General features: G+C 36.2%; 1 protein-coding gene across 1 annotated transcript in view; it reads left to right on the top strand.

Annotated features, from left to right (window-relative positions):
• The window catches only part of LOC133519513 (vitamin K-dependent protein C), a 48,363-nt gene that overhangs the window by 15,134 nt on the left and 14,907 nt on the right, over positions 1-18,322 (top strand). Inside the window, exons 6-9 of the mRNA XM_061853519.1 lie at positions 4,338-4,472; positions 5,665-5,905; positions 10,407-10,609; positions 14,044-14,200. Coding sequence (XP_061709503.1) covers positions 4,338-4,472; positions 5,665-5,905; positions 10,407-10,609; positions 14,044-14,200 — 736 coding nt within the window. The remainder of the gene's footprint in view (positions 1-4,337; positions 4,473-5,664; positions 5,906-10,406; positions 10,610-14,043; positions 14,201-18,322) is intronic.

Genomic DNA, 18,322 nt, shown 5'->3' with positions numbered 1-18,322 from the left:
TAATAGTTTACCAACGCTGAAACCTGTGCAACATTTAGAAACCAAAATCCAGTACCAATATAAAATAAATTCAATGCATCATATATGCGTCACATTTGCACATTTTGTTTGTGGTTTACGGAAGCCGATTGTACGCAGCCGAAACATTTTTAATATAATTCGATATATCATATACGTATTTGGGAATAAGGTTTCCTGTTAGTGCGAGAGGTAATTTCTGATATTCGTGGGTACCGAGTAATCAACGATCATTTATGAAGTAATCTCTTGGTAGGTGTAGTTTACGATTATGTACTTAGGTATTTAAACAACTAGCTTTTTAATTTTATATACAATTATCTAAAACTAACCATAACCAACCATTTTAACATTGGTTATAATAATTATAAATACGCATCGATTCACCACACCAGCTCGGAAAGGCTGTCTTTGTACTTCAAAAATGAATAAGAAAGTAAGTAGCATTTTATCTACATGTAAGGCAAAGTAATCTAATGCAAATTTTGAGTTGTTTGTTCATGTTTGCTGATATAATCGACTTTTAGGTGATGATTTCGAATGATAAATATTTAATAGGTAACGTTCATGTGAATTTGATTTGAAATGTTTTACAGTTAGTATTTGCCTCGCGTTGTTGTGGTGAAAAATGTTGTTTTTCAGATTCGATTCCGGAACTATTTTTAATATCTGCCGTCCTATCTCTAAAACCGCTCAAAGCTGCATAATACCAGTTTTCATTTGGACAAATATTCTAAAAGAGAAAAGAATTCTCTATCGACTGGTCTTGGAATCATATTTTTATCTGTTGTAGTTACGGAGATACAGACTCGACCTAACACGCTAACTGCATTATAATTTGATACTTCTCAATACTATAAAATCGCAAACCTACATTATTCTTCTATAAGTAATATAAAAGCGCTTAGCCAGTTTTTTTTATTTTAATTAATCTTTTACGTTATACATAGCTAAAACACATTTACATGGAAAAACTATCAATATGTTTTATCAAGTACAATTTTTTTTATTAAATACTACACAAAAAAACAGTTACTATGCTTAAACATGGCTAACGTTCTTTAACCGTTTGTGTAAAAGACTTTTATTGCGAATCATGTAACAAATACATCACTAAAACCTATTTAGTGTGCTTAACGGGTAATTATGTTTGAGAAAAAGAATAATAATACAACAGTTAAACACGGCCAACCAACAATGCCACGCTAAAACCCCGCTAAGTGTAAAACATATTCCCTTGAATTTTATTACGTAAGGCAGACAGTTTAACAATGCGCCGTGCGCTGTAAGTTGTCTTTTTTATTCGGTGACTGATGGATGCATGCTTATATAAATAAATAAACCGGAAACCGAAAGTAAGTGCTACGATTTACATACAAAAATGGAGAACGATAAACCAATGATAATTCACGTCGGTAGTGGATTTCTACGTACGTGGTCACTACGAAGACATGATCTAATTTAAAAAGCAACTATATATAATAGAGAGTTGCTGTAGGAAATCTAAATAGGTAACGTTAAAAATAATGGCAGGTAGAGTACTAAAATCAGTCCTGGCAGAACACTTTGACCTATCACTATAACTTCAGTGGATTTACCTTGAGACCGTAACGTGAAAGTCCAAATCAAAATGCTTTCTAAATTAGTGTTCATGTTCATGGTGCAGATAGTCTATGGTAGATGAGTAAAAGAGCCTTGACAGTATGTTTAAAGTGGTAGAAGAAGGAAATATAACGTGTTAGAGTATATAAAGTAAGGAAATGAAACAGGAGACAACACGCTGCCCCGTCCTGTGCAGGCACAATAAAGATTAAGAGCAATCCACCTCTGTTGACGCCCTACTTAATAACTATGAAACTAGTTCATTGTCACAGGAGATACATTAAGAGAACGCAATATGCCTACTAAGATGTCGAAGTCACCCGTGTTGAAAGCATTACCGAAATCCAAGAATGATAACACCGTGATATACCATATCTGCAGTATTTTTACAAGAGCGATAATTGTACTGTGCCGAGTAGGGTAACCGGGTTAATATGGGTTCGTGAGTGCATTTCTGTTCAAAATGTAATCTGTTTATGTACAAAAGACACTCAAGAACTTTAGAGAGGAAACAAAGAAATGGAAATAAATAGAGCGGTAGTTTGAGAAGGAGAAGGAGAATTGGACTTTCTAACGGCATCTTACCAAAGCGACGGGAAAATATAAGAAGAATAGGGCTATCGAGGATACATATGATGATATGATCAATAAGGTGAATTAGAGGGAGGATCATGTTTTGGCTCGCATCGTCTTTTCCAACGGCCTTAGACGAGACGAACATTAAAAAAAGTTAAGTAGATGCATTAGAAGGGAAGTTTAGATTTTTCTACTTAACGAGAAAAAGTTTCAGAAGAAAAGAAACTGGCAATCAAAGCGGGGGGGGGGGGGGGGGGGGGGCATTTTCAAAAGTGGGCTTCATTAGACACTGGGCCTTACATGGATCAGGCACCTTACAATGGTTAGTAATCTACTTCTTCACGTACATTTTTTATATAAAATTTTACACATTTTTGAGACTGACACAATTTGCGTTTTAAAAATTTTAAAAAGTTGACTACTGATTTGTCAGTATTTTTTAAGTTTTTGGTTTTATTTTTGCATGCGAATAAATACATATACGATACGCATGTGATTTAACATAGGTATTGAATTTCTCTTAAAACTTAGTAGTATAATGCAGGTTAACATGATTTTGTTAATACAATAAACGTTTTTTTGTGAATATTTCCTTGGAAATAACTAAGTCTTGACCATTACTAAGTCCTAGTGAGCATTACTATTTCGTCATTTAACGGGGTTTTAGTATAGGAATGCATACAAATTACTTCAATATGTATAGTCATTACATAGCTAAAAACGGTTACAGTCCAATAACGTGTTTATTACAAATGTTTTCTAGGTAATATTTTAACAGATAAAATACTATAAAATTGTTCAGTACCTTTGCGGTTATTAAGCTATGTTTTGTTTATTACACAATTCACAATTACGATACTAATAAACACGTAAATTGACTTGGCCGTTATTTAGTAATTTTTTATATGGTATTCAATTCTAAAGAACGGTTAAGGTATACTTAACGGTGTTTTAGGAGTAATATCGCACATATTTTAGTAATTATTTGTAACACTAAAACACAAAATTGTGATTTTCTAATTAATAATATAATATTTGAGGAAACGGTTTTCAAACAAAGTAAGGATAAATTTAGTTTTAATTTTTGCACAAAAGAAATCCGGAAGAAATGTACACATTTTCTAGAGATATGGGTTTGAACGTTTTTTGCCCATATCTCAAAACTATAATTTGTGGGTTAGATAGGTTTTAGTGATAGGACGGCAAATATGTACTTACCTACAAATTTGTACGGAATACGGAACCCTCGACTCGAACTTGTCCATTTTTTTGGAGGGTAGGATTACTAAGTGGATTATAATCCGTTGGTTTTAAAACATTTCTTGAATTTAACAAACTAATTCCACACTACTTAATAAAATGCAAGTGGGACAAGTGGAATAAATAAAGTAGTTTCGTTACAACCGGCTCTAACGACTATTACGAATACGGCTTAGGTACAATTACGAAATCGTTCTTTCCCTATATAGATATATACTTATATTTGTTATCCCAATGTTATATATCTAAGTACGGGCCTTACGTGTACTAATAGTGCTAGTTCAGTGGTGTCACTCACGAATTCGAGCCAACCGTGCAGTCTAACGCAACTAGTTGCGACCGATCGCGCGCGTGATGCGATCTCATCAACCAATCGCATTGGGGCGTTAGACTACACGATTGGCTCGAATTTATGTGACACCGCTGTACTAGCCCAATTCTTATTGCCCGTAAGGGTCCGTAGATATATTATGTCAATGTTTGTATCCTGTTATTATTTGTAATTTATATCTTATTTGATTTTCCGTAAGTTACGAAAAAGTAGGTACACATGTTATTTCCGATTGGAAATAAATATTGCTATTTATGTAACGCTTCCGGTGTCAGAATAATTATGGCCTGTAGGTATAAGAATTCCGGGTTTTTAGTGCACCTTTTCCTTAATCATCGGGAAAAGATTACCTCTGTATGTCACTAAGTATACATATGTATCAAACTTAATTATGAGTAATACGCGTGATGAGATGAAAGAAGTACCTAATTCCAAGCTTCCAAGTTCCAAAACTAATTATTTAATTAAGAAATAAGATTTAACCAAGATTAAGCAGAATATAAAGCTGTCACAATTCACCTAACTAACCATATCATCGTCATCGGTGCAGGTACTGCCGCCGGCCAGCCTTTTGTGGGCGGAAAGTGATCCGCCAGAGCGCCCTCTGCTACCTCGAGGGCAGCTTCTGCCACCGCTGGATCCGCGGCCGCATGCGCCGCAAGGACCCAGGTGAACTTGCACATAGGTACTCTAACTTTACCTAACCTAGTTTATACCTTATGCTTGATCGATTAATGTTGCTTATTATGAAGACTGTTCACGGGTAAAAGTAGACATTCTCATTATCACCTTACTTATCTGTATTAAATCATACACAACATTAGCCTAAATCCCTGGTTTCCTAAGATAGCGGTACCGTCATATAGCGGCCGTATAAATACAGCGGTGGAATGACGTCATTATAACGTTGTCTATGTAAACAAAATGGCGCGGTTTCCTAGAGGGCGGTGATTGAAGGAACATTCTTTTTGCGTCCGTAATATTACGGCCGCTATTTGATGGCACCACTATCCTAAGCAGTCAGAGCATAGTAAAAGCTTGGTCTAAGCTTCAATTAATTGACGAGTTTTGCAATATTTTTATAGAACTTGAATATATGTATGATATTCTAAACTGAATTTGAACATTTTAGGATATACTTGAATGATAATAAAGTTAGGCATATTACATTCAGGCCAATTCGAACGTACACTGAAATCAAAATAACATCTATATCATTCAGTTCTCGTGCATTTCTGTCTTACTTGGCCGTACTTGTATTGGCGCGAGCGAGACACATGATAACTAAATGAAGTCATTTAGATATCATTCTCACGTGAGTGTACGGTCAAATTAGCCTGATTGTCTATTAAAATTAGATATTTTAAGTCAAAAGTAAAAGGAAAATTTATTTTTCCGTGAACAAGCTGAACTACTACTACAAAAAAAACCATTTGTAACATACCTAAGCGATAATATTCTAAGAAATGTGAACATAAATTTTTGCGAAACAACAATAGAAGCAGTGTATAGTCAACCAATTTGAATCCTAGGCCACTATAGAACCTTGTCGCTTTAACTACTCTATACATGACATGCATCACTCAATAAGCACTGTCGTAGAAGTCATTATGACATGGTTCTATAGTGGCTTAGGAATCAAATTGGTTGACCGTACACCAATTCATAAAGACACCTTCCTTATACTGTAGTAGAGTTAGAACAAGCTAAGTTGCAAGTGTTAATTAAACGTCATAATTTCATAGAAGTTTGACGTTTAGTATAACACTTGGGCCAGCGAAATCACTGTCAACTTAGCTTGGTCTAGCTTTAGGAGCCTCAGTGTCATGAATCTCAAGATAAAAATATCTAACTCTACAAAATATGATTAACGTTTTGTTCCAGAAAAAAACCGCACCCAACAAGCATTCGCACGTAGTAGAAACAATGCCGCCACCAGCGCTAGCGATCCATCCTGAAGACACGCGGGTTACACCCAACGTGAAGCTCGAATGTGGTAGAATAGGGCAACACGCCAATGCGCGATCGCGGTTGCGCGGCATGCTGCGCATCATCGGCGGTAGGCCGGCGCCGCCTGGCAAGTGGCCGTGGCAGGTCGCTGTACTTAACCGGTATAAGGTACAGTGTAATTGATATTATAATTTCCAAATGATACGCGGGTTGCACCTATATAAGCTAAGCTGCATCGGTGCGCGAATAAGTTAGTGCTTTCCGGGCTATGTATGTTAGTGGCCGAGATACGAGGTAGGACAATAGAGGCGTGTTTAGATGTTTTTGAGCACCTTGGCCGCTCCGATATATTTAATAGCGATTGTACTTGGGATGTCTATTAAACAGGCTGCGCCAACATCTCCCATTGTGTTAGAGGAGTGGTGAAAAACTTGGGTCAAATGTCGAACGTGCTCTGACTAAAGAAGTCTTGGTTTGCGGTTGATATCCCATTTAATGTGGCCCCAAAATTCCAAGAAACGGCCGTTAGCATGTCATGTATTGAGATTCTCAGTGTCGACATTTCCAAAACCTGGATGTGCTGAATAGAATAGAGCGAAGAGATACTTTACTCCGGGGCAAAATATGCTATTATATCAATTGCATGTGAGACCTCATATGGACCATTGCTGTCTTCTTTGAGCTAGCACTTGCGTATCAGCTAAGGACCTTTGACTCGAGCCAAAGGCGAGCTGTATAAGTATGTATCGTCGACGATCTCAGTTTTACAAGTGATATTAAGTCTAGGTAGAGACATTATTTATCTCGGCCGTTTTCTACCACCGCCCCGTTCGCCAACGGCAGGGCGTTCACCCTTACACCCTGGAGAGGTTCTTAAAATGAAGGTATTTTATAACCTCTCCAGGGACACCTCTCTTTATCGACCTTTTAAAAACCTATACACTCCTTAGTGTACAGGTTTTTAAACGTCGATAACGCGCACGTAACTCCCGTGGAGTTGCAGGAGTCCAACGTCCATAAACTATGGTGATTGCTTATCAACACGCGGGTCGTATGCTTTTTTTCCACCGACGTGGTATTATAAAAATCATATAATGAATTGATTGTTGATCCGCGAAATGTACCTACTAGTAGAAGTGTAAGCATCTATGGTCTTTACTTATCAATCTTCTTTGCTTGAAACTGTATTTATCGGTGATTGGTGGATCCTTTGATGGGCAATTAATAAATGTTAAAGAAAAGAAATACCTATAAAAATAGATGGCACCTTTTAATCAATGTCATTAATGTCAAAGTTACGGACGCTAAAAGACAAATTGAATCACTGCCTGTTAAAACACGTGAAGGTCGTGCACGGACCTATTAAAGAGATCGTCGATTTTGGGCCCATGGCATATGTCGTACAAACTATTACATATGATGCTTAACGAATTTATTTAGGAAATAGACATACCCCTTTCAATAAAATGTCACTCCCGCAGTGACATGTGGCCGACATAATTCAAAGGTAGAGTAATTGCGATGTATGATAAAGGCAGATTCATTCACAAACTCGTAGTCACCGCTTATTCAAATAAAAATAAAATGTAATGTAAAACACAAAATGATTATTGCATACATGTTAGTTACTAAACAATATCTTCTGTTAGAAACATTAAGCCAAGCAGACCTATAAACCCTTCATTGGCTGATATAATCCCTAGGCGGTTTCTAGAGCGCTTGTTAGGCCAGTTAGTTATGTACGAGTACATAGGACCAAGAATAATATGACCTCTCTTTACCTTAACAACAAGGGAGGATCGGAATTAGGATACTTGGGAATAAAGTTGTGGGTTATTAACTTGAAAACTTTCTTAATAAATTATTATTTCTGCCTTTCGGGCGCAAATTTATAATTGTAATTGAAGAGAACGTGAGTTATGGTTTAGCGAATCAGCAAGTTCTAAGTAGGTATAATGTATTGATAACATGGAACATACGTTCCTTGTTGAACAATCTATTAAGATACTCAATCATTTTTACAATGGTATGTACTTTAGAAACATTTTCTTGGTAGCACTATATAACAGCTAATGCTAACTATTTAGTAGGTGATATATACAATACAATACAATACAAATCCTCTTTATTGCACAACCTCATATATGAACCTATAATATATGTTTAAATAAAGTAGGTACTTAATCTCAAAAATATTAAGCTTTAAATTCCTCTTTATCCCGATTCAAAAACACCGATCATATCACCAATCATTCACCGTAAATAGGGAGTATTACTGCATTGTTCTGCACCACCAGAGTGCGGCATTGGCACCTTTCATAAACCATAGGGTAACTTATACATACTGTGCCTTAAACTGTTTTTGACAAGTTTTCACAGATAGTAAAATATGACATTGATGCGTCAAGGTGGTTTGTTTACAAAGGGGCTACCGGGAAACGTGAAAATCGAAATTTAGTTATCTGCCTCTTCATCGCTCCAATATCCAAGAGAGGTTAGATAACGAAATTTCGATTTTCTTGTATACCACGTATATCACGATATAGTATACCACGAGGTATACTCTCAGATTGTGCTGGATTGTGGTAGTGGCGCCCCCTACGCAGAGTTTTGCGTAATATTCCCTATTCTGTTAAGCTTTGGAACGCGCTACAACCTGCTTTGAGACAGTGTCAATCAATGGAATCGCTAAAATATAATATATGATCAAACGAGCTTCGCAATGGCACGATCATTCAATTCTCAGAAGGAACTCAATATTCGCTATGTGCACGACTGTCACGCAACCTAGCGGCCGCAAATCTAGGGGAAAACGTAAATTCACTACATCTTATAAAACTACTCCAAAACTACGAGTAAAAACTACTGAACGGTTTTTCATACGACTTCCATCTATCAATAGAATGATTCTTGAGGAAGGTTTAGGTATGTAACTTGTTATGGTTTTGTGTAAATTGGTTGAAATATAACGATGTTGTCGGAAAAAATCACACTGGCTAGGAGCTTTAATCGAAAACGCTGCCTAATCCGTTTGAGCTATAACAACACAATTATGGTAGGGTTGTCTCTCTTTCATGGGTCTACAAAAAAGTCCGCGACGTTGAATGTCTATCTTTTAAGGATAACTTAAGTACTATACCCATTCTTAACTTCTAGAAAAAGATCACATTCTATGCGGCATTTGTAAAGCTGTTTACACGGTTACAGTATTATATATAGCTATACTTAGCGGATATAATCGTACCTAAAATAAAGGAAGTTGTTGACAAACACATTTAAAGTGTTTTCGAGTGTAGACCAAATATGACTTGTAAGGTAGGTGAAAACCTAAAAACGCTTTCATTGTTTATTCAAGGCAGTAGTTTATGATAATCGCCTAAAAAAAAGAAATGGTAGGTCATGATTGCGTCGATTTGATTGTCCAAATCATCCGGATGTTCCACAGTTCCATTAATAATAAGGAAGTGTGCTATAAAAAACAAAACAAAGTATCTTCAAATTTGATCGTGCAATGTTTTCTTAAATACGTATCATTTATTCATAATCTGCTCCAACTAAGCGTTTGACAGCCCATCATTGTTGTACAGACAGTTCGTTAGCGGCTGTGATTTTGCATCTTCCAAAGAATAAAGCCATTTTATCGCCCGTCATGTAACCGTCAAGTGTCAATGGGTTTCGGCGGAGAATATTTTGAACAGGAACCCTTATTGCTCAGCCTCGCATGACGAACTTAGCGCGGTGGCTGTGATACCAGTATGTTATTTAGGTCACAACTATCCATCATTGTACCTATTTTGATGTAGGAACGGTCTACATCAAAATACACGTATACAAGTGTCCTACTAATGAAGGAGCGTAGTGTTATTGCGTTTCGTATGTATGATCCCTGATTTTGTTATAAACACGGTGTTAATCAATAAATTATTTTATATATTACTTAATGAGCGTTCAGTTACGTGTACTGTATACCCAGCTGCAAATGTGCATACCCACTTTATAAATGAATGCCATTTATAAAACGGATGTACAGTTTTGCAGCTCACTGAACGTAACAAGTGAGTAGATAGGTACTTACGTACTTTAATTTCAATTTAAGTAGATCATGATTATGACAGTCGTATTTTTCGAATAGGAAGGGCACGCTGACAGTTGTCATCTCAAAACAAGTTTGCGAGATTTGCAGTTTTTAAGTTATAAACTGTAAGGAGACCTGTCACCGTACCCATCGAGTTAAAAAAATACTATAAGTACGTACATTTTATAATAAATAAATAAATACGTACAAATTGACTAAGTCCCACGGTAAGCTCAATAAGGCTTGTGTTGAGCTGTGGCAACCTTAATTGACATCCATTTTTTTATATTCAAGTGCGTATTCTATTTAATAAGGCAAGTCGCAAAGTGCAAATAAATTAATTCAATTATCATAATTTCCTGCTATTCTTTTAATATTTTTTAAATTTTATTTATTAATAGCTTAAGTCTAAATTTCCTACTGTACCTATATTGTTTGTCCTAAGATACTGTAATAAGCTGTGGTTACCTATAATTGCATCTACATCTACCCTTAATGTTATGTAAGCTACAGATTATTTTTTCATGATGTATTTATTGTCTGTTGGTGATCCTAAATAAAATAAAAAACAATAACACTTTTTTCAATTCACAGGAAGCATTCTGCGGAGGTACGCTCATATCGCTCCGCTGGGTAGTGACAGCCGCACACTGCGTTCGAAAGCGCCTTTACGTACGTCTCGGCGAACATGATTTGCTTCTTCGGAATCGCGGTGAACTCGAAATGAGGGTCACCGAGGCCGTCATCCATCCGCTGTATGACCCTGACACGGTTGTCAACGACGTCGCGATGCTACGGTAAGTTTTGCTATAATTTACTAAAAGCCAAAAACAAACTTAAACATATAGAATAAAATGTAACCTAAAATTAAAACGATGTACCTACAAAACAAAAACGAATATCTAAAAAAACATGGGTGACCTAGCCCAATATGTTTATATTAACCCAGGTCCGATCCCTGCAGAATGCCCATATTGCTGGCTGCTTTTCCCCCTTTGGATCGATACGAAAAAAAATATTTAGACTGTTGTTCAGTTTTCGAACTCTTTCAAATGATACCCCATTCGACCTAGCCCCCTCCTCATAATTTTCCCCCTCGTCATATTGGGCGTTTTTCATAGTTAATAACAAAAAAAAGTCTCAATGTGTCGGGGTCAGTGTTGTTCATAACTATTCCACATTTCAAATCGATAGCTTAAGCAGTTTTCGAAATATTTAGCAACATGACAGATGGACGGACAGCATCGTACCATCCTTGTGTACCTTTTACGGAACCCTAATTAGCGCTAACATTTCACTGATTTAAAAAATAACCTTATAAAAATATGGAACCCGATTAAATCTGAATAACTATGAACTAACTGCAATAGGTTTTTTTCGCACATGCAAACTTAACTTCTAATTTTAAATAATTGAAGAAATAATAACGAAGTGGCGTTAACTAATATTTTTCTAAAATAAGTATAGCTATATTAACATAAATCCGAAATCGACGTCACGGTTTCTTGTACAACAAGTTTAATGTTTAATATAACGATCTATTTGGATAGCTCAACCTATAATGGGACAAAGGAAACGGCAACTATAAAAACGGCAAGATGTTCCTTTGTTACACCAAGCAATGGATTTATGCCTACTAGAGTGGAAAGACATATCGACATACTGCCAAGAATAGCTTCATTTATCAATAAAATATTTGTGATCTGATTTGCCGCTGTGTGAAATGGGGCGAGACTGATTTGTGTCTGTCACTTTCGTAAAAATCACACACCGTACGTTGATATCAGTTAGGGATCCTCATTTAAACATAGTGTGCATTAAACAATGTAAAACCAAATACATTTTAGTCTATTGGCATTATACAGTAATATTTTTCTTTCGTGTTGTTTAATAGTTATTTATGATGTATGATACAAGTCCGGAAAGTAAAAAAAATGTATTTGTACTTTAAATTACTACTTTTTTTATAATTTATTTATAATATCATAATATCTGTACTTGCTTAACAAAACTTCCGTGAGGCTCAAAAATTATGCATTTAATGGTAACTCACGTTTTTTAAGCCCAATATTGCTTGACATGGGATGGGATGATTGGATTGGATTTTTGGTTAGGTGGAACTATCGTTTGGATAGTTGGACCAAACAATTGATAAGTTTTCCCCGTTTCCCACGTTTTCCGGGAATAACGTACCGCATATCCAAGATAAGTACCAAGGTATTCATATTTTCTGCTTCAAGTAAAACAAAGTAAGTAGCCATACTTGGAAATGTTGTGCGATAATAAAGAATAAAAACTTGAATACCAGCAGATTTATCTACGCTTGAGATGATTTCCCAGAAAAAGATCCGAACGTGAGAGAAAAAAAATGGTAGTACCCTAAAAAAGTTTTTAATAATATAGATGAGTTTCTGTCGTATTGTACTTTAGAAGTTAAATTTCGGCGAACAAAACCTTTTCATTACCTACACAACTTTCTAAAAAAACCTTGAGCTGGGGGTTAAATGTTGTGGTTCACTGTGGTTAAACTGTTTTGTTACAACAAACTTCTTATCTGTGAAAATGCTGTAATTGCTTCATTACTACATCAAAATCGATTTGGTAATGACATTCAAATTTCGAACATCTCTGAAAAAAAAAAGCAATTCGATTCGACCTCTATTCTAATATCAGTCGAGATGCCTTTTTGTTCGTCATGATATGTAAATTGCATACAATTTAGACAAATCTCGCATGTTGATTTGTATCGAACGATACGGAAATAGGCCCCTGACTCTAGTTTGTCTCTGAATTTAAAAAAAAACTACGAATGCGCGACATGCGTGAAAAAAGTTTTTATTTACCGCCATTTGACGTAAAGTTTATCTCTTAATTAGTTTTAAGTATAAAATGAGTTTGTTTTATTGTTTTTAAAGTAACTATAGCAAAATATTCGTTTAAACTGAGGGATAAAGATATTTCGGCGACGCCGCCACATGTCCGCGAGTTCCGCTAAAAGAATAACGATGCCTCAATGTTGGCTGTAATTTGGGTTAGTGAGTATATCATAGAAAGTTTATAATATGTGTGTAGATAAAATAGTGTATGTAACTCTACATAATTAGGCATTAAAACACTTGTGTTTAATACCTTTCATTATGTAGCAGTCACATAAACTATTATATTTTGTGTTTATGTGACTGTAAATTTCAAATACATTGATGATACATTAAACACAACGCATGCGCGCTCGATTAAATCAAACTTTGAAATACAATTGTGGTCAAATGGGCAGATTATTAGTCAAAGATTTTATTTGCATGAGCCGGGAGAAAATACCTTCAATTTAAAGTAAAAGCATTAGCTCGCACAATTAATTTTAGAACCCTGGTCGCCTATTGTACGCCAGGTTTCCGCAACTCAGGCTGGCGCCTATTTTGCACGTATTTAGTCGTCTATATTTAATATTTAGTTGGCCAAATACCTGCTGTAAGTACTGTCTAGCTTATAACTGATGTAATCAATACAAAATTTATACACCAGGTTGCCACGACTTAATAAATCATTTAACAAATTAAATACGGGATAGAATTGGATCAAGCGAACTCTGGATGGAATGTGCAATGATAAAGTGTGGCGATGTCATCATTAATGTTAAAGGACCATGGGCAACTTTGTATGGAGCGTGGTCCAAAAACCAACAGAAATGGGAGTTAGGTCATTAGATAGGTATTTTTATATACTTCATTTCGTTCTACGGGCATGGCACCAAGCGGAATTCTATTGCAGTACTGAGATATTGGTATTTTAGTCAAAATGTCGTCACCCTTATTACCTAGACAAAAGAGTCCAAGTAAGGAAATTAATTGCTGCAGGGTAGATGATCGCGTACCGCAGCAGCGCCGCGCAGCGGCGGACTCTATTGCTTAGGTAATAAAGGTGGTGACATTTGACTAAACTACCAATATATATGTGAAGTTCTGCAATGGAATTTCAATTGTCGCCCATAGAACAAAATTAAGTATAAAGAAATACTTATCTAATGAATGACCTAACACTCAACTCTCTTGATTTTTGGATCATTTTGACGTACCTATAGTCCTTCTATGAAATTATGACGTTTATAATGACAATGGCTCACTTTTTTCCGTTCAAATCCGCAGCGAAGTTAGCTTAGACAGACTCTAACTAAATTTTAATTTAAAAATAACAGTCAACTTAGTTAATTTTTGTGAAATTAAATTTGTGTCAGGTTGCCCGGGCCCGCCCGTTTGGATATGGGGCACGGCATCGCGTGTCTGCCTGGCGAGGAGCAGACCCTGGCGCCGCATACCAGCTGCGTTATCCTTGGCTGGGGCAAGAAGCGGTCTACCGACGTCCACGGCACGAGGATACTGCACGAGGCACAGGTGAGAAAATAAAAACTATATCAGATTACCAGGGTCGTTTGGATCTAGGAAACGGCCCTGTGTATCTCCCTGATGACTAGCCGATTCTATCGTCTAGAATCAGACCCAGATAAGTTGGCAGCGATTTAGATAGCCCAGACGTTGCGAGTGTTTAAGTAAACTTCATAATTTCATAGAAGTTTGACTTTTAAAATAACACTTCCACCGTCTGAGCTATCAACATCACTGCCAACTTAGTTTCGTCTGACTCTACTTGTTTACTTACGTCATGCTTGAGTGGGATAAGAAGCGGTGGACTGACCTAACCTTTGACTGAGATCAAAGATAAGAAGCACCAGGTTACTACATCTAACATGCCATTGTATTCATAACGAGAAGCCAATCCTACCGCCGCACACTAGCTATTACGTCATTCTGGAGTAAGGCAAGAAGCGGCAAACTGACTTTCCCACTCAAACTGAGGTAAAAAGTTGTGGTTGAATCAATACCCTTCCCTTAACTTTTCCTTTCCATCATCGGACATCCAGGCATGGGGGGCGAATGGACCCGCTCGTGGTAAACGTTTCATTTGTTCGCATGAAACGGTTTGCCTCCTCTTTTCTGGTACGGACGGCTAAGGAATGGAATGCGCTCCCGTCAGATCAGTTTATTTAAAAAAAAATACCCGTCACGATATTTCGTCATGTTGATATCTGTGTCTAGGTAGTTATACTCGAAATAAACAGACCCTTTCGGACAAAATTGCACGTGACACATTTTTAATACTGTAAAATACTGTTAGACAAATAAATGATTTTGATGGAATTGCTAGTGTAAATTGTATGCAACTTGTAGCGAATGAGAACGGTGAGCTATACAGATTGCTGTTTCCCAATTCAGATGACTTGGCGCTCGTTTAAATTTGTTTATGTCACATTGTATTTTCAGAGGAAATTGTTCTATCGAGAATGTTAAGGCAGGATTCCACCATCAGTGTGTGGCACTGTGTGGTACAAGCAAATTAACACCGCACACCGCATACTGCACAGTGCCGCATACTGATGGAATCCCGTAAATAAAAGGTAAATTCCAGGTTCTGACTCAGAAGACATGTCATTACTTCACTAGTCCCAAGAGGTTTCGAAAAGGAAAAGACGAGCGAGTGAAAATGACAGTTCCCGTGCTTGTGCAATATGTGCATCAAATGCCATCTTTAGGGTTCCGTAGTCGACTAGCAACCCTTGTAATTTCGCTATGTTCGTCTGTCTTTCTGTCAGTTTATCTGATTCGCCCCCGTAGGTGATACAGGTGTGCTAAGTACGTTGGTCATTGTACTGGAAGCAATATGGTAAGCGATTTGCTCAATAAGAAAACCGATGTGTGTGATGACCAATGCACACGTCTTTTATACGACGTTTTTCAACACACTTGAGACGGAAAAAAAGGAAGGTACGAGATTGAAAAGCTTGATAAATATCACTATGGTATACAATACTTTGTCTATGAGTCAACTAAAATAATACTATCAACTTCCGATGCCAGAGATTTTTTGTAAAATTAGGCACTTGTGAAGTCTATGTGGTCATAACATTAAAATATCTCCTGTGGAAAATCTTTGGGTATAGTATAGTAGTAAAAATCGAAAATATAATATTTAAAAAACTATTTAAGTATATCTCGCACAGCGTGTATATGCTAGACATGTATAAAACAGTTGTTTTTTTTACATGTGTAAATTATAATATTTCTAACAAAGTTGGGCATTGAAGGCAAAGTCAGGGTATTACGCTACGAGTATTATTGTAACACCCATTTTCTAGCAATTTCTGTATAATAATGGTAATTATTATTTAATTGATGAAGTATAAAAGCAAGCGTACTCAAAAGGAATAATTGTCTCCAAAATATCGCTGTATTTAATTTCTATAAATAACAGAAATGTTTTTGGTACAGGATTTGATAAAAATAATACGTGAAATCCAAGACTTAAAATATTTAAAATTATTCGAGGATATTTAACTTTGAGTTAATAATATGTAGCAAGGTAATACAACTAATTGCATGTGATAACTGACCTATAACTCTCGCGTCAAATGATGGAAATAATGAATAGAATCAGGCGTTACTTTGCGGAAATCCATACTAAATAAAACGAAAAATATTACTTTGCATAGCGGCGGTCACGTGGAGCGGGTACAAATGCGATTATACTTCCCCCGTGACTGTTCCTTTAAGTCTTCTTGGGTTGGGCTTAATTTAAAAAATATATATTTTACTGTATGTTTTACTTTGTTCCATTTCTAATTAAATAAATGAGCTCAACTCCATATAAAGAGAGGTATAATGTTAAAAACCGCCTTTATTGTGTCTAGAACTCTAGACTACTAACTACTTATGTGTGTACATTGAGCGATCTGCAATGGCACGAATGCCTAAAAAATAAGATAAATACCCTTTGGCACATGGCAGACAGTAGATTACTTAGAAGATTTGTTAAACGTGTTTATTAGTGTTGGTAGGAGCTTGAGAATTTTGAGTGTAAATCCTTTATTGAGTCTTTTTTCAGTGCAACTCAAAAGGACTCGAGATTCCGAATAAAGATTCCGTCAGCAATATTGTAGGTTTTTTATACATAATAGTAGCAGTAAGAAAATAAGCGTTATTGTATGAATTTTACATGAGGGCAATTCATATTGATTTAAAAAGATGGAATGGTGGACTATAATAAATAAAAGGGGAATTTTATGGTTTATGGTTTAAGATATTTATTTCTCAAAAGATTTACATAAATCACTTACTGAGAAAACAATAATTTTGCTTAAATCGAAATAGGAGAGGGTAGCATGCAAAAACGGTGAACGACTTACGTACAAAGACGCTTGGTAACAACATGCAGTGCGTCGAGGTCGAGGCCAGTTAAACCGAACACGAACTACTCGTGCGACAACTGCTTAGATATAGGGTATTATCGATATTAATTTAATACTTAAATATTCATAATAAATAGATAAAACCACATCAATGACACAATCAATCAATATAAACAAAAAACCTGAAGTAATCGGAATGAGGATTTCTTTTATAGTCAATTCTGAATTTGAATTTATGATAGACAACTAAAATAAGCCTGATGCTGCATGGATGCTGCAACATTGATTTTGTTTTGTAAAAAAAAATCTGTGAAAATGACTCAACTCTCTTGAAAAGACTCGCGTCTCTAAAAAGTACAAAATAACTCAAGTTTCGACTTAATTATATGAGTGAAAAACACAGTCGAGTCTTACGAGGAAAGCAGAGGACTCAAAAGACTCGAGTCTTAACCAACACTAGTGTTTGGTAGCGGAAATTGAAAATATACACCAGGTGGGATTCTATCACTGGAAATAATCTGCGGGGATCATTTCCCGTTGTGCCAGCGATCTCAATTTCCTTAGCATCTCAGATGGATATTGAAATTAAACACCAAAACCCAAGTGTAACATTAACTGTTTTTACCTAGAAATCTAAGAATAGATAAATAAATATATAGTACGGTCGGTTCCCCAACTTAACAAACCAAGTAGCCATACTAAGTTGTATAGAAAAGTGGATACTTATGTGAGGGAACCGACTGTACATACCTATGTATTGTATTGGTACAACTTTTTTTTTTAATGTAGCCTAATGCTGGTATACATAAAACGTATTACTCGTAACAATAAAAACAAATGTCTAGTAAGTAAGAGTATTAGGCAAGGCCAATGAGTGTACTCTGCCAAAACAAAAGAAACATCGGATTTGAAATTTCAGTGGATGCGAGCCAAAACGCGCTTGAGTGTACACAATCCATATTTTTTTCACGCCAATCTGACACGCAATAATTTAAATTATTACCCATTTTAATCGTGTTGAGACACTCATGTTAAAACTTTAGAGTACGCCACCGTGTTTGTGGAATTTTCTAGTCTTTAGGATGTGGGGATACAAGTTACGAGAGTAACTTTACAAAGTTTAAGGAATTATGTCATGTTGTTCGAGCTGCAATTTTGAAGGCTTTTATAATATAATACGCAGGTTTCCTAACAAATTGTGAGTTCGTATCTCGTAACTTGTGTGTTGCTTTACATTGCGGGCCGAATTATTTTGTATCTCAGCAAAATTTAT

The sequence above is a fragment of the Cydia pomonella genome, chromosome 7 (genome assembly GCF_033807575.1).
Source record: "Cydia pomonella isolate Wapato2018A chromosome 7, ilCydPomo1, whole genome shotgun sequence".
Classification (NCBI taxonomy): Eukaryota; Metazoa; Arthropoda; class Insecta; order Lepidoptera; family Tortricidae; genus Cydia; species Cydia pomonella.
This window is presented reverse-complemented; position numbering and strand designations above follow the sequence as displayed.